The sequence below is a fragment of the Nelusetta ayraudi genome, unplaced genomic scaffold (assembly GCF_046127955.1).
Source record: "Nelusetta ayraudi isolate G7.1 ecotype Tasmania unplaced genomic scaffold, CSIRO-AGI_Nayr_v1 ptg000021l, whole genome shotgun sequence".
Classification (NCBI taxonomy): domain Eukaryota; kingdom Metazoa; phylum Chordata; class Actinopteri; order Tetraodontiformes; family Monacanthidae; genus Nelusetta; species Nelusetta ayraudi.
This window is the reverse complement of record NW_027466071.1, coordinates 2,745,984-2,766,438: the sequence shown is the minus strand read 5'-3', so window position 1 is coordinate 2,766,438 and position 20,455 is coordinate 2,745,984. Positions and strand designations below refer to the sequence as shown.

Sequence of the window (20,455 nt, the reverse complement as noted above, 5' to 3'; positions counted from 1 at the left end):
ACGCGGAGGGACTCACCTCATCGGCCTGCCGCTCAATGAAGCAGGTGGTCGGGGGGAGACTGATTGGCAATAGTGCCGACGCAACCGCAGCTTTAAATAACACAGTTCAACCGCAGCAAAAAGAAAATTAGGCATTTTTTTTTAGTTATGGTTGTAATCAGATTGTTAGCAGCTGGTCGCATTGAACAACTTCAGATGAGGCTGCCATGAAAACAAAAATATCTTAAGATGCATCAGACAAATAAAGTTGTTTGAAACTGCAATACTTGGTTCTGAGGTTTTTTAAGGGTGGCCTTCGTTTCAATTCTGACAATTTTGTTTATATGTGTTGCAATAAAAAATTATTTGCACAGTCTCCTAAATCATGAATTATTGCAAAGAAAGGCTGAATGAGTTATGGATAGTTCCTTAATGAGGTGTCACAAAACTTTGGAGAGAGTGATCCCACGCTGATCCTTGCTTGCTGTTGTCACATTTTTCTTTTTTCTTCTTTAATTTCTTCACCCACCTTGTGAGTTTTCTCTTTCGACTATAAAGATACTGAAAAGGAAGAGGTGTAAGGGCAGCGCCACAGGTTTAACTGACACCTGCTGTATTTTTGTTAAACCATGTGTTTGTCTGCTAAGGTGTAAGCCACTAATGCTAGCTTTCCAGGCTAACTAACGGTGTATACCTAACATTAGTGCCACTTCTGAAGCCAGAAGCTCACATATCATTCTACCTGACCATTAGATTCAGTATGTCGGAAAAATAATAATCAATGGAGCTGCCTGCAACCTCCCATCAATACATTTTTGAACAAGATATTTCAGCTGCAGTGAGCTGTCGTGTAAAAGAGGCATTCTGTGTTCCCCTCTGGGAATTTTTGACTCCTATTTTGATAATAGAGTGTGAACATGGTTGTGTCGCATTTTTTTTTTGGCTTCCACCAGTTCAGAGTGTTCTGAACAAATTCCGACTTCTGCTTTGCCTCATCCCACATTAAACACAACTATGTCCATTTGTTTTGAAAACAATACTTGATCTTTGATGGTGGTCTTCAGCAATGACCGACTGGACGTTGGGACAGACATCAATCTTTTCTGACAGCGTGAGATAGCATGAATGAAATTTTCCCAGACACCAGTTTTCTTTGCTCTTCAGGTGATTTCGCAGTTTTCTTTCTTTTTTTTTTTTCCATTGAACTTCATGAGGCTCCACAGTTTAAAAACAAACATGAAACGTGTAATGTTACTACAGGTCTTCCTCCTTGTGCTCCCCCTTTGTGGCGTTCCACAAGGGTGTATATTCGTTCAATCTCTTTTCTCAGTCTTAGTCTATATATACTACAACATTTAAGCTGTTCATAGTCATTTAAAAAATTCCTTGTAATTGACTGATTTTCATCCATGTCAAAACCAAGGCTCTAAGGGAAGGAAAGAGTCTAAGTCGCTATTTTCTGGACCCCTCTCGAAAAACCACGTCAAGGAAATTTTAATATTCATGTGACTCAGTCAGAATCTTGAGTTCATCCCGACACACCTCACCTCTGCATGTCTGTTTAGTCGACCTAACTCTGTGTTACATAACATCACTCCTTCATCAATGGCAATGGCAATTGACTTAAAGTGTGATAGCTATTTTTCCCCTGAATCTTTCTATAATATCCATTCTCCATTCTTTGTTGGTATAAACTTTAAATTGGTGTCAGTGATGCTTCAAAAAGTTGATATTTTTGCCAGGGACAAGCTGGTATTTTTCTACATTTTCACACATAAAATGTTCACAATGATAAAAAACAAAAAAAAAATAAAAAAAAAATAAATGTGTTGACATGTTTAACTGTGCGATTCAATGTCAGTGGGTCTACTGTAGATCATTTCAGCATTCTGAAGAATTCTGGCATGAAAAAGACAAAATAAGACCAGATTTGGTATAAAATACTTTACTTTAATAAATAATAGGATTGTTCTAAGAACAAACAAAAAAAAAATCCACTAACAAACCAAGACTTTTACCAAATTTTGTACAAAATAATTACAATGATCTGCACATTCAGTCCCTTCTGCGGGACTAACAAAATGAAAAATGCACTGACAGAATATGAATTGTGGCTTTTCAAAATCACATAATGACCACAATTTTTTTTAAACCGTATTGGACTGACTGGAGAGCCAAACCCTAATTGTTGCTCTCCTCCCGTTAGTAGCGCGGACGCTGACTCTTTACTACCGACCGACGACAAGCAAAAAAGCAGAAATAAAAAAAAATATATATCATTGCAATTGACACAACTTGTTCCCTTCATCAGACGCACCAGGAAGGGCCGGCTGGAACACGGAGAAGACTTGAGGGTAAACACTAAAAAAAAAAACACAGTTTTGATTTGCGACACCAAAATAACCACTTTTAAATTTTGGGGACTTAGTCGAGACAGCGTGGGTGGGAGTGTGTGTGGCGAGTAATGAACGCCAGCTGCTGACGACGCGCTCTTTGATTCATCTAAACCCTGTGACCTGGAACGTAGAAAGAGAGCCGACGCTGTTTCATGAGGCCGTTTAGGAATCTCTAATCAAGAACAAACAAACTGATTCCCGGATCGTTTTAAACATTAACTCTCAAACACTTGAGTTGACGCCCGTGGACCAATGGTGAAATAAAACTGGGTACAAAACAGTGTGTAAATCTCTTCATTGTTCTGGTAAAAAAAAAAAAAAAAAATCTTTGATTTCAGGAAGTGATTGGGAAGGCGCTATCACAGCTAGCGCCTGGTGTCTCACACAAGGAGGAAGTGGAGTGTTTCTAACAGGGACGCTCGCTGTGAAGAACATTAGTGAGGGCCTGGGTTTTTAAAGAGCAGCACTTCTGCTCAGCACGCACAAGTCGGGCAAGACGTTGATATTTCCATCGATATACCCTCTGTCTAAACACTCACACACACACACACACACACACACACACACACGCACGCGCACAACATTCCTGTTCACCCCAAATATGCAGATAATTGTTTGTGTGATATGTTCATTTGTGGAGATAACGACTCCAGACGAGCCGCTTCCGCCCAATCAAAGTCGACGCCGCTTCGCTCGGGGGCGTTGACAGCCCGACGACGCACACGTCGAACTCAGCGAGGCCACTTCATAAAGCTATGTGAGCGAGGGAGCGGGCAAATTTCAAACAACAACAATAACCCAAAAAAAAGAAGAAAAAAAAAAAAAAAAGAAGCGCGACTCCGCACAGGGAGGCCTCTGCTGTTTATTTTTACATTCCAAATTGCCCCACCCCTCCTGTTGTTGCAGCAGCGTCAGGGTGCCAGCAGGTTTCTACCCTCGCAGCCAAAGACTCCACAACTCCAACAACTTCCACACTCAACACATGATAAGACAGTCAGGTTGATAATTAGTGATGTGGGGAAGAGTCCAAAAAAAAAAAAAGTATATATATATGTATATATATATATATATGTATATATATATATATATATATATATATATATATATATATATATATATATATATATATATATATATATATATATATATATATATATACACACATACATACATATATATATATATATATATATATATATATATATATATATATATATATATATATATATATATATATATATATATATATATATATATACATATATGTATAAACATCTACATTTGATTTTGAAGGGAAACTGTGATCCCAAAAGTGAACAAAATATACATTTCTATATATAACCAAATTATTCAAAAGGACTTTTTCCAAGGTTTGAAAGAACTCCTCCAGCTGGAACTGCCGAAGCTGTCGAACACACGGGTTCTGTGTCGCGGTGGCTGAACTAGACGGCAGTGACTGGCAGGCGCGGCGAGCGGCGAGCGGCTCTGCGACAGTCGCCGCACTCTCTGCTCTCTTGTCGTCTGGTTGTGGAGTCAGCAGAGGCGCCGACACGACGCTCTGAAATGCTTTAAAAAAAAACAACAAGAACCCCGTCGCCGTCCACTGACGCCGACAGACGGAATGACATCATAGAAAAACAAAAACAAACAAAAAACAAAACAAACAAACAAGCAAAGATTCTTTCCAATAACTATAATACAGCGCCTCACTTAATTTACTAAATTCAAATATACACAGCCATTTTTCTTTTTTTTTTGTATTTACATATTTACACGGCAATAAAAATAACCTCTAGCGTGGCGTGAAGAGTTGCTGCTCGGACATCTGATTTTTCCCTTTTTTGTGTTCAAATTCTGCACAAACTCTGCAGGAGGAGAGCAAAGGAGACAGAAACAAGGGCAAAGGCACTTCTCCACAAGAAGCATACAGTGTAGAACTCGCCACCAGAGTTTCGGGAAGTGTTTTTTTTGTTTTTCTTTTCCTGAAAGACAGACGCAGACTGAATGAGAAAGTGTGAGTGTGAGTGTAAACCAAAGACGAACGCTTCAGCCAGGTGTGATACAAGCGGGAACGCAGCCACGACGGCGACGTCGGAGGACTTTTAGAAAGTTAGCATTTTTTGTTGTTTCTATATTTGTAGATATACAGTAGATATATCTACATATATATTTATACTTATAAAAGACGCTGAATGAACGTGGTGTAGAAAAAAGGGCCCGCAGGCTGGGGCTTAAGGCAAGACAGGAACCAAAGAGAAACACGACACCAACGTGAGTTCACAACTTCCAACTCCCAAAGTCCAAGAGAGGCTCAAAAAAAGTCTGTAAACGGCAAAAAAGAAAAAAAAGAAAAAAATGGCGAGGACAAAAAAAAAAAAAAAAAAAAAATCCTTTCAATTGCAACAGAATCCAGAGGGGGCGCCAGTTTGCTGCTTCCTGGAGCTTCTCCTGATTTTCTTCTTCTTCTTCTGTTGTTAACGTCTTGGGGGGGTCGGAAACAAAACAAGGTGTGTGTGTGTGTGTGCACGCGCTGGGGTGTGTGTGTGTGTGTGTGTGTGTGTGTGTGTGTGGGGGGGGGGGTTCGAGTGTATTCTAAAATCTCCACGTTTGTCCCCCTATTGAAAGAGCAGAGGGTGGGGTGGTTCAAAAAACTCCTCCTGCTCCTCCTCCACCTCCTCCTGCTCCTGCTCCTGCCGGGCGGCTGCTGCGGCTCAGACGTACTGGTCCTTGACGTCGTCGCCCAGCTTGGCTGCGTTCAGGTTCTTGCAGCGGTTGTCTTTGGGGCTGCAGTGGCCGGCGGTCCGGTGCGGCGCCTTGACCGGCCCGCTGCGCCACGTGCAGATCAGGCCGCCCGCCCTCGTCGAGCACTTGTCGCCGGCGCCCGCCGCCCTCTCCTCGTCCTCTTCCCCCTCCCCCTCCAACGGCTCCCCCTCACCCCCCTCGGCCTCGTCGCACGTCCGCTGGTGAGGCCCCATCAGCTTCTTGCGCTCGTACTCGGCGCCCTTGTCGCTGTTGTTGTCCTTGCGGGCGTGGCCGCGCACCGGCCCCAGCTGGTTGTTGACCGTGGTGTCCTCGGAGCGGCTCGCCCTCTCGCGCTCTTTCTTCCTCTTGCGCGTCCACCACGCGCACACCACGATGCAGAAGATCCACAGCAGGGCGAAGACCACGCAGAGCACCGGCACCAGGTAGCCTGCAGGGGGCGGCGGAAAAAGAGACGTCATCCCCAATTCACACCGAAAGCGAGGTTAAAAGTCACTGCGCAGGTTCACACCACCAGGGGGCGGTGCTTAGGAAAAATACACGGCTGTTCTATTTTTCTTGGAAAAAGCTGAAAGGTTTGGAGGCTCTCATGAGGAGGTTTTTGAGGGACGTCGCAAAAGTGTTGCGGAAGCACTTTTTTTTTTTTTTTTCGCAATTACACGTCAGCGGACGTGACGTACGTGGTCACGTGACCAGTTGACTGACCAGTGAAAATGGACAGAGGAGGATCATATTTCAGCCAACTTGTGCTGTAGGCCTTCAGAATCAACACTGCAGGCTGCTGAGCGCTTTAGGCGAACGGACCAGCATCAGTTGCAACAGCCAATCAGATGTCGAGTTTGCGATAATGTGATTAATGGGGTAGCTAGCCGTTAGCGAGCACGGCGGTGTTACAATGGATGAAGGAGAAGGTAGAGGGTTAGACGAGGAATCCTCTGCAGCTGCACTCACATGTTAATTTAATATTTCAAGAGTTTGTTAGTGTTTCGTCTAACTTTTGGTGGACTCATTAAAACTTTGCTGAGGAATCTCTTAAAATGGCCCTTCAATGGTTCCATGTTGCTCCTCACTGGAGGTTTCACAGCAGCAGGAAGGGGACGGCAGTACAGAAACCTCATACCGTGAAAAATCCATCAAAATTGAAAGCTTGCTGTCTTGAGTGGCAAACTTAAGCAGCTAGAAATGCGAGCAAAATATTCTCACTTTTACATATTCACACACAAGCAGAGGCTATTTCCCGCCTCTTGCTGGTGTGTTGCACATCACAGCAACGATGGCTCCTGCTACAAAAACGCCTTTCCAACTCCTTCCCCGGCTCAAACAAACGGTCCAATTCCAAACAAGGGCTTCTTGCCGAACCCTTTTACTTGTCATTGGTCCACGCGAGCGACAGCAGGCGACTCACCAACTGGCGGCGGCTCCACTTGCGTCTCCACTTTGACCTCCACCACGGCCAGCATGACCGTGCTGTTGTGCCGTTTGGAAAGCGCCCCGATGATGGCGCTGGCCGCCTTCTGGATCTGACCTCGGTCGCCGTCCTTCGATCGACCTTCCTGCTCAAATGACTGGAGAGAGAGAGAGAGAGAGAGAGAGAGGGAGAGAGAAAGCAGTTGAGTATTTGAACACAAAACGGGATGTTTCATATTTGAGATCTTAGGAAAGTCCTAAATTAACTCATACACTTAGGCACCAATGTGTATTTATTCATACAAAGCTCTAATTATTAACTTTAGCTGAAGTAATAACATTAACATAACAATTTTGGTAATGACAGCTATTGAACACACCTGTTTTGAGGCAAAAGTGTGATAAACAAGTCTGTACCTAAACCTAAATATCGTGATAAAAAACGTATCCATATAGAGGTCTATCGCAGAAGTGTCATGGAAAAACTCTTGTTGTAGTTTGTCGAAATTTTAGCAATATGGCTTTTATTTTGCGAAAAACAGTGATGGAGATGCATCTATTGGAGGCGTCCGCACGGGAACGTTGACGTGCGGCTGAAAGGTGAGGAGGCACCTCGAGCAGAGGCCGTCCACCAAGCGGTCAGACTCGGGGCTCGAGGCTACGGCCAACAACAAAAGACAGAGGGAGAAAAAAAGGGAGGAAAAAAAACAACACATTCAACCGCCAGAAGAAAAGAGATTCCCATCCCAACATCTGGCAGGCCACGGACCCCCCCGACCCCCTCCACCCCCCGCTGGGACGGCAGAGGGTGGAGTTAATTGCCTAATAAGGTGCTGAGGGCTGGGGGGGTGGGGGTGGGGGGGGTGGGATTAGCTGTGTGCTGCGGCGCAGTTCAATTAGGACAAACAAAGGGGAAGACAGCAGCTGTGCTCCCTGCCTGGCCCGTGACACAACACACCCAACACACCTCTTTTCTTCTCCCCGGGACACCAGCCACTTATTCACACCGCTCTGGCTCCGCCCACTTCAATGAGTGATTGACGGAGCAGATCAGCGGCGAAATGGGGGCTGATTATCCACCGTCACGGGCAATTTGTGCGCGGCAATTGCCCTCATTTCCTTATTTGGTATTCATGATTGAACTGCTGTCAGAACTTTGAGGGGGACTTGATGAGGGAATGAAAGGTTAATCTCAAATGATCCTCTTGGCGTTGGCGCACTTTAATTAATTCTCGACTGCATTGTTAACAAACTCTACCTTTAGTCTGCAATGTTTCCCTTTGCGTTGATAATTTAACTGCTAATTAGCGTTGCTAATTTTGCTAATTTAACTCTGGAGGACGAGGGGAACACAAAAAAATGGGAAACAAATTTTAATCCCAAACGGCTTTAAAAAATACAATTACATAAACCATCAGTCAAAAGTTTGGACATACCAGTGGCAGTGTAGATTCATAAAAATTGCTATAAGAACATTAGCTAGCTGCTGTAAATTTAAGTGAGCTGCTGGAAGCGTTAGGCAGCTGTAGAAGAATTTAGGGAGCGGCAGAAATTTGCTCGACCGAGTAGATTTTACAAAACAGCAAACAAGGAGAGAAGTCAGAAGGTTTAAAAAAAACGGGAATAAAGTCGTGGCAAAAAAACAAATGCTAACGTGAGAGAAATAGAGTCTGATAGCTGAGACTGGTCCAACAGGTCGTCATCAAGTGCTTCACTGTTTCCCAACTGAGGCCCGAATGCACTGATCGCTTTCAGAGGTCTTCTGAAAACCTGTTGCACTCTGCCGAACCAGCATAATAAAAATATCACTATCAGGAGGAGGCGAGGGTGGCAAAACTGTCAGCGTCTGGAGATAACTTCTTTTTTTTTTTTTTTTTTACCTTTTAATGAAATCCTTGTTGATGGCTTACGTCAGATGCGCCCCGCCTCTTCCTGTATCTGTCACTTACAACAGGGCTCGCAAACATCAGAAGAATACGACCTAATCCCCTCCATTATGAGCTTAAAGCCCCGAAAGGACTGATTTCCCCCGAGTACGGGTGGCCGAGGGGAGAAAGCAGTGGAGGCAAAGAAAAGGAAGACCGCTGTAAAAGAAAATGCGTAGGGGCCTAACGAGGCATCGGGGAGAGAAGGACAAAAAAAGAGGAGGGAAAAATAGAATGGAAGGTGTTCCATCCGGAAATATCATCCAGATGCTGGAAGCTTCAAACTGCTTGACCAATTGTTTCTTTGCTAGCTTTATGTTGTTCATTGTCTTGTGTTTATTTTTGAACTCTGAAACGGGAACAAAAAAGAGCCCGTTGATTAGCAACGGCCAACAGATCCACTGGACGAATCCAGAAACTGTTCAATAAGACAACGTGCAAATAAAAACTCTGATTTTATGCTAGCTGCAACAGTTAGCAATAGCCGCTAATTCAAAACGGAGTTTCTCCCTCTTCCTAATGTCGTAAGTTGCCAAATTGTGCCTGTGTTTTCATCGTCTTCATTGGTAGATGCTCAACAACAACAACCCAAAACCGCGTGCTGGTTCGCGAAAGCGGGAAGCTCTGCACTCGGTGTCGGCGTGTAACAATCACCATGGCAACTTCCACAGCGTCGTTGTTGGAGTAGGACAGGTCGCAGAGGATGAGCAGCGGACGCTCCTCGGCCAGCGCCTGCGTCACGGGGAGGTACCTCAGCTCGGAGCAGATGTTCTCCACGGTGGTGCCCTGCAACGCAAACACACACACACACACACACACACACACACACACACACACACACACACACACACACACACACACACACACACACACAAGATAGATTAGTACCCCCACCGCAATGGAGGAACAATTGGCTTCAGACTCTGCAGCCTAAGTCTGTTTTCTATACATGTGAATGCGGGAATCTGCTGTTTTTTTGCTCCCCCCCCCCCCATTTCTAAAACGCTGGGCCAAACTGACACAGTGGCCACTTTTACGCAAGGTAGTGAGAAAAAACCACCGGCTTCACTCCCATCGCCGATTCATCTTTGTGTAACTGGTAAGACAGAGAGCGCCTTTGTACGCCAGCAGCCTCGTTTATACCAAGGGAAGATGTGAGGGCGGCCTTTTTTTTTTTTTTTTTTTTTAAATATCATTCAGTGAGTGGGGGATAAATGAGCGTCTTCAGCAGCATCTGATCGGACCCAACACATGAAACACTGAAAAAGTGTTTTCTCCAAAAAGAAATTCATCTTGACGCCTATTAATATATATTATATACATATTTTGACCCTTTATAGAAGTGAAAGACCAAATCTGATTGTTACCAGAGGCAGAAGATTACACACAGTAATATCATATAAATAATATCATACATCATACGACGTAGTTTTACCGTGTAACATTACTTTTATTGCATACAAATCGCAGAACTGTTAAATGATCATGACGTTTTTAAGTTGACAAGTATCGGTAGCTGTATCGGTAGCTGCGTCACTGGCACGCGTTTCCATTACAGTTTTTCGCGAAATGAAAGCGATGTCTAAAATTTCAACAAAGTATAATTGCGATTTGCAGGTCTTTCCATTGAATGGCGTGAAGCTCATGAGCCGTAATTCTCGTCAAACCTCATCCCGCGAGATTTACGAGAATTTTGTCTGCTTTTATTTGTTTACATTTACGGTATTTGATGCAATATTTAAGTGCGCAATTCTAGGGGTCATGAAAACGCAGTTACTGATACATAGACCCGTATTTACTTGGTATCGGTACCGATATCCCTGGTATCCCTGGTATGGCTGAGCCCCTGCTGATGGAGTTCCCTCATCACTGATCCTCATCACATCATTTCTGTTTTGCTGCATGCAGAGCTTGAGGGGGTAATCCAGGTGTTTCCCCCCTGTGGTACCTGTGGCACTTTGTCCTTCTTGAAGATGAGTGTGATGCGGGCGCAGCTGTTGTCCAGGTAGCCGGTGTTGGGCTCGCACTGGGTCTGCAGGGGCGGCGGGGGGTCCGGGCTGGCGCACACCCCCCAGCGGTGGCAGGGCGGCGAGAAGCAGCTGAGGAAGGGGTGCTCCACGCACTCGTGGCCGCCGGGGCACGGAGGGGGCGGGGCCTCGACGGGAGAGGGCAGGGCCTGGGGCAGGAGGCAGGGCCGACGGCCGCACCTCACCTGGGGAACAAGCGTCAATATTATTATTATCGTTGTTTCCGAAACTTTTCTGGTCGTGGACTCTGAACGGCAGCAGCGCGGGCGAGACGGCCGACCTTGGAGCAGCGCACGTGTCCGTTGACGCACTGGCAGCTGTTGCACTCCTCCTCCCAGCGGCTGCCGTGGGGGAACTGCAGGCCGGCGTGACGGCACGACTTCCCCAGTCCGATGTCTACCAATGACAAATGAAATACTGTGTCACTCTTTTGTTCAGACAGTGGTTGTGTATGTCCTAACTTGACATGTTTCGGCAGAACATGTTAATCCTTGTCTGAACCAAAGAAGGACGCAAGCCTATGAAAACTATAGCATCATCAACACAATCAAACTATTACGAAATATTCCCAAATTTGTTCATCAGGACATCCGCAAGGTGCGGCGGCCTCGCCCCTTCTCAAGAGCACGACAAAGTCCGACAAAAGGACGTTTTAAAAGGAGACTACATAGTTTTCTATTTTTTAAATTCTATTTTCTAAATGTTTCTTCGGTGAGGCACATCGTCCATCGACGCAGGGGTGACGTATCTCTTACCTCACGTATACATAAGAGTAGGGATGCCGTCAATATGGGACCGATAATGGTATCGATACTGATATTGGGTATCTTACCGATATCATGTTTGGGTATTGGTACCGATACCAGGGTTGAAAACTCTACTTGTACTTGTAAAATATGTGCCGATACCGCAATATGGATCCCAGTTGTATATGCATCGATGACAATTTTGTTAAATTTGTGTTTGTGCTGCAGTGAAACTTGCGTAAGTCAGGCCATGTTCTCGGAAAAAGACGCCGAGTTGTTGAAATAACAGAATGTCTGAGGAAAAATAAGTTATCCTATGTGGTAAAGTCCGCTCGGCCACTCACACTCTTGACAGCGAGGTCCGGCGTGTCCCGGCGGACAGACGCAGCTGTAGCCGTTGATGTCGTCCACGCAGGTGGAGCCTTCGGCACAAGGAGACGACTGACACTCATCGATGTCTGGAGCAAGAAAAAGATGTTTGTCATTGTTTTAATAGCGGATCAGATGCAGTCTGGGGGCAAAATCAAGGCAACAGGGACACTTGGTGCAATTATCATCATCAATGGGAAATCTTTACATTTTCAACACTTTCAACCCTTCATGGGGCCGGGACAATATCTGGACAGTTGCAGAGGGATATTACTATAGGTAATTACACGATAATAAATTTAACATGGAGGGTTTTATTGCTACATGAGGAGGTTTGAGTGGCTTTGTTTCTTTGGTCCCACGAGGCGACATGCTTGCTGATGTTGTTTTCACACCGTGTGATGTAACTGTCTGACAAATGAGAAGTGACTCGCTACTGGTTCCCGAGTGTCCAAAGGGAATGAAATGTTCTTATGATTTCAACATGATTCACTTATCAGTTCTTTTTTTTTCTTTCCAGTGTGTGAAATATAAACAGTCAATACAACATCCTCATCTTTATTTGCCACGTGACTGAAAATTGTACTTTAAATCTATCTATCTATCCATCTATCTATCTATCTATCTATCTATCTATCTATCACAATGAAATCCAAACATTTCACACAAGGCTTTGTTGAGTCCTTCCAACGCCCAACTTTGACACATCTCGGCGCCGCATTCAAGTGTCCTCAATGTGCGTTGGAATGCAGAGAATTGGCCCTTTCACAATGGCTTTACGTGGGATCGGCGGTGAAACGCTTCAATTGGATAACACTCTCATCCTCAAAAGGTTTTTTTTTTTTTTTTTTTTCCCTCTCGAGGGGTTTTTTCTCCTAGAGGTCCGCGGGTGAGCGCACCGGGCCGGCGGCGGTGTTGGTGGTGGTGGGGGGAGGGGCGGCGCTGAGAACCAGAGGTTAAGCCCGTCTTCCTAATCTGTCGCCCTGAAACAATGGGCTCACCGCGGCCTTTGACCTTCGACCTCCCTCCGCCCGACCCCGCTCCCTCTCGCCCAGTTCCCAGGCTCACTCACTGATGCGGCAGTCCGGTCCGGCGAACCCCGGGGCGCACTCGCAGCGGAACCAGTTCACGCCGTCCACGCACAGCCCGCCGTTGTAGCTGCGGAGACGGAGACACGGAGAGCGTTCAACAGAGTGTTCAACACAGTGTTCAACAGTGTTCAGTTTAAACAGGTTCAAAGAGAAGCAGAAGAGGGGTTTTTGTTTTTGTGTCTGAGGTGTGAACACCGCTCACATTCTGCACTGAAGTCCAATGATGGATATTTGTGTCAATAAACACACTCTGGTAAATGCACTGATTCAACTCCAAAAGTCGTGGCAGAATAATCTGGACCGAACTGACCAGAGGTCAGAGGTCAGAGGTCTTGCATTGGCACCCAGATAACTTCACTAGCATATTGGATGTTGACACTTTTAATAACAGCAACCTGTTATTTTCTACATGTTCTACTCTTCTCTGTACTGAACGGTGATTTTAGTGAACTTTAATGTAATCTCCAATACAAGAAGTGTAAAAGTACACATATTTGTGTACAAATGTTGCAAGTAAAAGTAAAACGTTTTCCAGTGAGGTGCAGATACCGGAGTACAGTAACAAAGTATTGTAATGTTTCTTCTTGGGTGGCGCTGACCCGACTGCTTGAAGTCAGACAGGCTTGATTGCGAGATGATATGCGGACGCGAGCGGCGCTGATTTGCGTCTGCGGGAGTGAATCAGCGTTTAAGACTCTGGGAGGTTCCTTAAACATCTCAGGAGGCATCCAGCAGCTCGTCACACAGCCAACCAAGCGTTCCCTCATCTTCCCACCACTGACGGGAGGAAAGGGTTTCAAATAAAATGGGATCTCAGGCCCAGGAGCGTCACTGAAATAAGAAGAAAGTCCTACGACTGCACAGTAGTACGTACCCAGAACATGAGAATCTCCTGATTCTCCCCATGTGTGAACTCCTCTGAGCCAACAACCCAAGACAGACTTTTTAAAGGCTCAGGACCCTTTTGCAGGTGTTTTGGATTCTTTGGACTCTTTCAAGCTACAAAGCTGAAGCTTTTCACAGTATTCTAAATTTTCTCAGTTTGTGGGTTTGTGGTTTTAATAAGCTGAAAATCTTAATCAGCAAAGTTACAACAAGGAACTGCTTGAGATGTCAATTTGCGTGGAATGGCTCAATAAAATGTGTTGCTTTCATCTTTTATGTTAAATTGCCAAAATAAAACAACTTTTACTTGATATTCTAATTTTTCGGGTAATTTCAATGTGTGTTTCGTGTGGGCGTATCAAAAGCTTGAAAGCCAGTTTCAGAAAAGCCGTTCACAACTGAAAATGTTTGCTTTCATAGTCGCAGTTTTTGGCTTTTTTTTTTCACTTGACTTCACTTCAGCAGCAGCAGCCGGACTCCCAGGCACTGTGAGTGTCAGCAGGCTGAAGCTGATCCTGGATCAATGTCCAGACTTGATATGTAAATCCACACTTACCACATACTGAGCCCTCGCCGCACCTCCCCCCTCCCTCCCAACACCTCAACTTCTCACTACCCCCAGGTCGAGGCCGCTGAATAGTGAGAAGGGCTTCCCTTTACACACACACACACACACACACACACACACACACACACACACACACCCCTCTCTACAAAAAGCTCCCCCCCACCCTACAAAAAAGCCACTAATCCACCTGCCAGGCATTGAGGAGCAGGCTGGGGGAGCAGAGAGTCGGTGGGGTGGTGGGGGGGGCTTTTGTCCTAAGAGGAATCGCTGATCCAGAGAAGCTGTCTCTGTTTTCCCTCCCGTCTGGCTTTCAATTCACGCCAATAAAACGTGAGAACGCGGCGGGGAAAAAAACTCAAAGACCTTCAAATGTGTTAACCTGCGCAGAGCAGCAGAGACGCAGAGACGACGCATGGAGTGAGCGAAAAATAATGAAGACTGGAGCCTTCACACCCTCAACAAAGTCCTCATCCGACACGTGAAAGCAGTCAGATAACAGAAAAGCGTCCCTGAGGGAACTTCTTCTGCTGTTCTGATGCCTTGTTTATCATTCCAGAAAAACAAAAATCAACCCAAATGAGCTCCTCACTTGTGATGATCAAAGCGTCCTGCACCCAAACAGAAATTCAATAAAAAAAAAAAAAACAGGGCTCCGGTCCAGACCACATTGGTTGGATTGAAGTCAGATTGACGCAAGGTCAGGTTTAATTTGATGCAATTTGATGAAGTTAGACACTTAAGAGCGCAAAGGGCAATTACGTGTGAGAAAACGCCTTCGCGAGCGGTGAGAAGCAGCGACGACTCGCCTGCAGGGCCCAGCCCGATCAGAACAAACGCAGAGGAAACAGGTTCCTACAGGATTGAACTATTTTTTTCTAACGTTATCATGATGTAGTTTAAAGCACCGTCAGAGTCGCAGCTGCCAAGGGAGGAAATCTGGAGGGGAGGGCTTCCCCAATGGCGGTGGAGTTTGAAGATTGACAAACTACCGCAAATACCCGACTCTGCATATCAATAAGAGGAGCTGAGCCTTCGCCGCCGTCGACGGCTCTTTCGGCCGTTAGCCGTGCTTTGACATCTGTCCTACTTGTAAGGGTCCTTTAGGGTGAGGCTGCATTTGCAACCAAGAATTTGTTCTTCACTGCTTGCCAGGGTAAATGAAGATGATAGAAATATTAGGGCTGGGGCGACATCACGTTAACTTGATAATTAACGCAAAAACAAAAAAAAAAGCTAGCCGTTAGCCTTTCCACCAAAATAAAAGTCGATTTCTCATTTCAGTGGAAATTCGCTCGGGTGTGGAAGGTTGCGTTGACTTCAAGAGGTTTTTAAAAAAAGAAGCAAATTATTTGCCTCAAATTTGCTCCCAGTGTGTAAGGACTAATAGAGAGGGGAGGAGGAGGGGGAGGGGTTTCTTACCAGGGATGGGGGTTGCAGTCATCAACGTCTGCGTGAGAGAGAGAGAAGCACAAAAAGAAGAAGAACAGTGAGTGACTTTCCCTGACAGTGAAGTGCCCCCCCCGCCCCCCCAATCCCCTCTCCTGGCGGCGACGGCGACCTACTCTGCGTGCACGTGGGTCCTTCCCAGCCGTCCTTGCAGATGCAGGTGAAGACGTCGCCTCCTCCCACGCACGTCCCTCCGTTCTCGCAGGGTCCCGAGTCGCACGAGCTGTTCTGGGCTACAAGACCCAAAAAGTCTTTGTTTAGCTTCCTTTCTCCGACGCTCTTTCGAATCCGAGCCGAGGCGGAAAACGAGCGACCCACCCGTGTTGCAGGTGCCGCCCCCCCAGCCCGACGGGCAGCTGCACAGGAAGGAGTCGCCGTGGTCGAAGCAGGTGCCGCCGTTGCTGCAGGTGGTGGCGTCGCACTGGCTCTCGCCTGGGAGCAGGGGATGAGACGCTGAGAACGTGAGGGCGAGCCGGCGCAGAAGCAAAACAGACGACGCAGTGGAGCAAAAAGCCTCTGCTGATGTTAACGTAACAGGCGCAGCACGGGGAACTTTAACTCGCTCTCCAGTCAGTCTGCGCTAACAGGATGAACTCACTTGAGTGGCAGGTCTTTCCTTTCCAGTTGTCCACGCAGTTGCACAGGAAGTCGTTGATCAGGTCGACGCACTCGCCTCCGTTCTGACACGGGTTCCTGTTGCACTCGTTCACGTCTGGAACGCATCAGATTCCGTTTCACCCTCCGCTCGCGCGTTTTTTTTTTTTTAAGATGCAAAATAAAAATCCAAACTCGGGCCACTGAGCTCTCCGCAAACAACTCAGGAACCTCTGCGGCAAAATTAACCGACTAACTTCCTTCAAACGCATTTTTTCAACGCGTCCGCCTCTGCCCCGCTGCCTCTCAGATTCTCAGACTGCGACTCATTCCTGCGTCGCTGTAGGCCAGGCTTGACTTCTCACACCTCAGTGACTCACACACGCAGCGGGACTGAAGGCTGCTGCACAATATGTACACTTGTAGCGTTGCTCAGACACACACACACACACACACACACACACACACACACACACACACACACACACACACACACACACACACACACACACACACTCACCGACATCACACAGACTGCCCTCCCAGCCGTCTGGGCAGAAACACTGGAAGGAGTTGATTCCATCGATGCAGGTGCCTCCGTTCTTACAGGGCGATGATGCACAGTCGTTGATGTCTGCACGGAGACACAAAGGCCGGGTTTCAACACCACGCCACTGACGTGCATTTGTCTAACTTACTTTCCTCTATGAACATTTCTCATCTCATGTTACATTATGAATGAGGAGCCTCATAAAGAACCCTGTTGTTGATGTTTATAAGTTCATTTATGATTCATTCCGAATGCAAAATTAATTTTCACTACTTTCTTATTCATGTATATTATATAAATGAATATATATAAACGCATTTCTTATAAATTCATTGCCACAAACGTCCCAGTTTTGCGACTGTAAAGGCTCGTAACAAACCTCATATTGCCTGATTGAAAGTGTTCACAATGCTACATACAATCAGTCGTCTTGGAAGGTGTCCCAAATGTATTGTTCATCTCACAATAAAAAAGAATTTCCACGTGAGTCAACTTTCCTGCAAGTGCTCATATTTTCCCTTGGGACCGGAGTGACTGATGACTGACGATGATTCGTGTAATTGTGAGTCTGAAATGCGTGAGAGCGGCGCGGTTTCCCCGTAAGGGTGAGCGGTGGTGGCGAAAAAAAAAAAAACGTCTGCGAGGAGTTGCGAGTCCGACGCTGACTCACTCTCGTGGCAGTAGGTGCCGGTGAATCCGGGGTCACAGGAGCAGCTGAAGTTCCCGGCAGGCAGGCTCATGCAGCGGCCGTGGGGGCCGCACACGTTGGATGAGATGTGCCACACCCGCCTCTGGGTGTCGTTGGTCGCCACGGCAACCGTGCAACTGTCAATCACTGAGGGTCGGCGGCAGAAGACAAAACAAGGCGGTCAGCAGAAAGTCTGACGGTGGTGGATGAAGAGGCTCTCGGTCCTCGGCGAACCGCTACCTTGACAGTGGTTGGTTTTGCAGTGGTCCTTGAGCTCCGAGCAGGTTTTGCCTTCGTAGTCGTCTGGGCAGCTGCAGTAGAAATGGCCCTTCATATTGTGGCACTGAGCCTTGTTGTGGCAAGGGTTGGGGCTGCACGGGTCACTCTGAACCTGGAGAGTGGAGGGGAGAAGGTGAAGCCATGTCTGTGAGTGAGTTCCAGCCAAATCGATAGATAGATAGATAGATAGACAATTAGCTAGCTAGCTAGCTAACTAGTTACCTACCTAGATAGATGGACAGGCTAACAGACAGATCACAGGTACCTGGCTAGCTACCTATGTATGCTACGCATACATTCAAAGCAAGTCCTCACCTCACAGGTTGTACCAGTGAAGCCGTGTGGACATTCACAAATGAAGCCATCCAGCAGCACGTGGCAGCGGCCTCCGTTCCGACACGGACTGCTGCCACAGCGGTTTCTCTGAACCTCACAGTGCCGACCCAAGAATCCCGGCTGGCAGGTACACTGGTAGCCTCTGGTTGTTTCCTGCAATATATATAAATATCAAAAAAAAAACAAGGTCACAAAATGCCTGAATGTATCTCAGCAAAGTTATATCAGAAATAAAAACTGCCAAACTGTAAATTTTAAGGCTTTTTCAGGCTTATCCAGTATAAATGGCACTAATTATTTTTCATTTATTATTTTTGACAGTGAAAAGTAACATTACGAATATTTAAGCAATACAGATGTAAGTTAAAGTTGTAAAAAAGTATACTTCTGAGTACTCCATTCTGTTTTACGAAACGTGGCCTCATCACACATGAACGAATCTCACCTTGCAGGTCCCTCCGTTCTGGCACTGACCGTGGCAGCTGTTTACATCTGAGTGAAAAACATGGAAAATCAGCATATGGCCTGACAAAGTGCAAAGCTAATCATGCACCGGCAGCGGAATATGCAACCACTATAGAGAAGGGTCTAGAAAAGCAAGCATTGCATGCCAAGGCAAAGGAGAGATGCAGATTCAGATGTGAAGAGCCAAACTATAAAAAGTCTAAAACTTGAGGTTGAGGATTTGATTTGAAGAGTCGGAAAATATCCGTTTTGACAGTGGAGGAGAGGAAGGTCCATCATTTAAGAAATCAAGGAAAATCTTAAGAAAATGAAACTCTTCCCTGGCTAGCCTCTGTCCCATTAGCATAGCTAGCGTCTGTCATCCAACTTAATGTTCAGCACGACGTCATGTATTTCATCACATGTTGCTCACTTTGTCCACCTTCACTTTATGAACCACTTGAACACAAGGGTCGTATTGTGATTGTGCGTCACACAAATGTAGGGTACGACTGACAACTATGTCAAGCAACTTAAGTAGCATAATGTCACAGAACTGAGGTGTTTCTTTAGATGATGGACTACTAGACCAGAATGTCTAGTACACTCATACACATTTAAGCAATATTAAGAGTATCTATGATTCCGTAATGTGGCCCAAAGCCAAATCTATTGCGCTCAAACAAACAAAGGGTCAATCTCAGAAGACCCTCGTGGGACAGAAGCACGCCAGCAGAGAAAGTTTGGGCGCTAAAGCGCAAACAAGTGGACAGATACTGAAGGCCGTTGATTTTGCCGCTGGATACTGACTGATGTCACACTTTTGGCCAACCCATCCAGGAAAGCAGGCACAGTGATATCCACCAATCAAGTTTTTGCAAGAGTAAGCATTGACGCAAGGCTTCTCTGCGCACTCATACACGTCTGCAAATTGGAGACGAGAGAGAGAGAGAGAGAGAGAGAGAGACAAAGAGGGAGAATCAGCAAGAGAGAGGCAGGAACCTGCTCAGAAGCCCTGGTCACCAAGCGTAGCCTGAAGGTAGAAGGCAAAACAAGTTGCCAAAAAAAAAAAAACCCCAACAAAAAAAAAACACAAAGCCGAACCCTTCCTGAGTGACTGATTTCCAGACGTGGGAAGTAACAAAGTACAAATACTTTGTTACTGCACTTAAGTAGATTGTCAACTTTCCACTACTTTCCACTTCTTACATGAGAAAAACATGGTAATGCTACATGCTACAAGTACTCTGGTCAGTTCAGTCCAGATTATTCGGTCACAACTTTTTCACTTTTGCAAAATTGCCAACAAGTGAATTGTTTCATTATTGGGGGGGGAAAAAAAACGGTTGTTTTTACCTTTTACTTGAGTGCATTTCACTTTGCACATTGCACTTTCTTAACTCAGCTTTGGTAAAGGGGGTTGAATTGTGAGTGACAGTGACTATTTACAGTCGCTGTTAAATGTTTGGTCGCTGTGTCCGGCCCACGACACGGACAGTAAACGTGTTAATAATAGACGTTTTCTGCGAATGTGACTCAAGCGCCTCCTGCCAACGCTGCCAGACCGTTTCTTTTTTCCAAACCCTTGGAAGTGCCAGGTCATTTAGATGGCCAAGTGGAGGGTGGTGTGGTGGTGGGGGAGGAGTGGTGGGGGAAGGGGGGGGTGGTGGTGGCGGCTCACTTCTTCCACTGCTACTACTACTTCATCATCACTCACTGCTCCCTGAGGGCTAATGTCTCCCCACAGTACCCCCCCACCCCCAACCCTGCAGCATTCCAAGTGGTCAGTTTCAGAGGCGGCCAGCAACCCCCCCCCACCCGCCGGCGTTGCCTTGCCCACTATAAACCCACCGTGCATTTAATACTCCTCCCAGGAGGTGTGTGGCACCTGTTACCCCCCCCCCACAACCCCCAACTCCTGAAACCAAACACTGCCAAACACCTCCTTCCCAAAAACCCGCGTGG

General features: G+C 46.2%; 1 protein-coding gene across 2 annotated transcripts in view; it reads right to left on the bottom strand.

Annotated features, from left to right (window-relative positions):
• Positions 1-4,358: 4,358 nt before the first annotated feature.
• The window catches only part of LOC142889070 (protein jagged-2-like), a 48,768-nt gene continuing 32,671 nt past the window's right edge, over positions 4,359-20,455 (bottom strand). The window contains exons 10-26 of one of the 2 annotated variants that reach the window (XM_076027644.1): positions 19,301-19,414; positions 18,492-18,538; positions 18,026-18,199; positions 17,672-17,822; positions 17,414-17,578; positions 16,714-16,827; positions 16,198-16,311; positions 15,918-16,031; positions 15,716-15,832; positions 15,573-15,600; positions 12,682-12,767; positions 11,585-11,698; positions 10,775-10,890; positions 10,416-10,679; positions 9,122-9,253; positions 6,541-6,700; positions 4,359-5,565 (exon numbers count right to left, since the gene is read on the bottom strand). In XM_076027644.1, coding sequence (XP_075883759.1) covers positions 5,087-5,565; positions 6,541-6,700; positions 9,122-9,253; positions 10,416-10,679; positions 10,775-10,890; positions 11,585-11,698; positions 12,682-12,767; positions 15,573-15,600; positions 15,716-15,832; positions 15,918-16,031; positions 16,198-16,311; positions 16,714-16,827; positions 17,414-17,578; positions 17,672-17,822; positions 18,026-18,199; positions 18,492-18,538; positions 19,301-19,414 — 2,489 coding nt within the window. In that variant the 3' untranslated portion in view covers positions 4,359-5,086. The remainder of the gene's footprint in view (positions 5,566-6,540; positions 6,701-9,121; positions 9,254-10,415; positions 10,680-10,774; positions 10,891-11,584; positions 11,699-12,681; positions 12,768-15,572; positions 15,601-15,715; positions 15,833-15,917; positions 16,032-16,197; positions 16,312-16,713; positions 16,828-17,413; positions 17,579-17,671; positions 17,823-18,025; positions 18,200-18,491; positions 18,539-19,300; positions 19,415-20,455) is intronic. The other variant, XM_076027645.1, reaches the window with a different exon arrangement.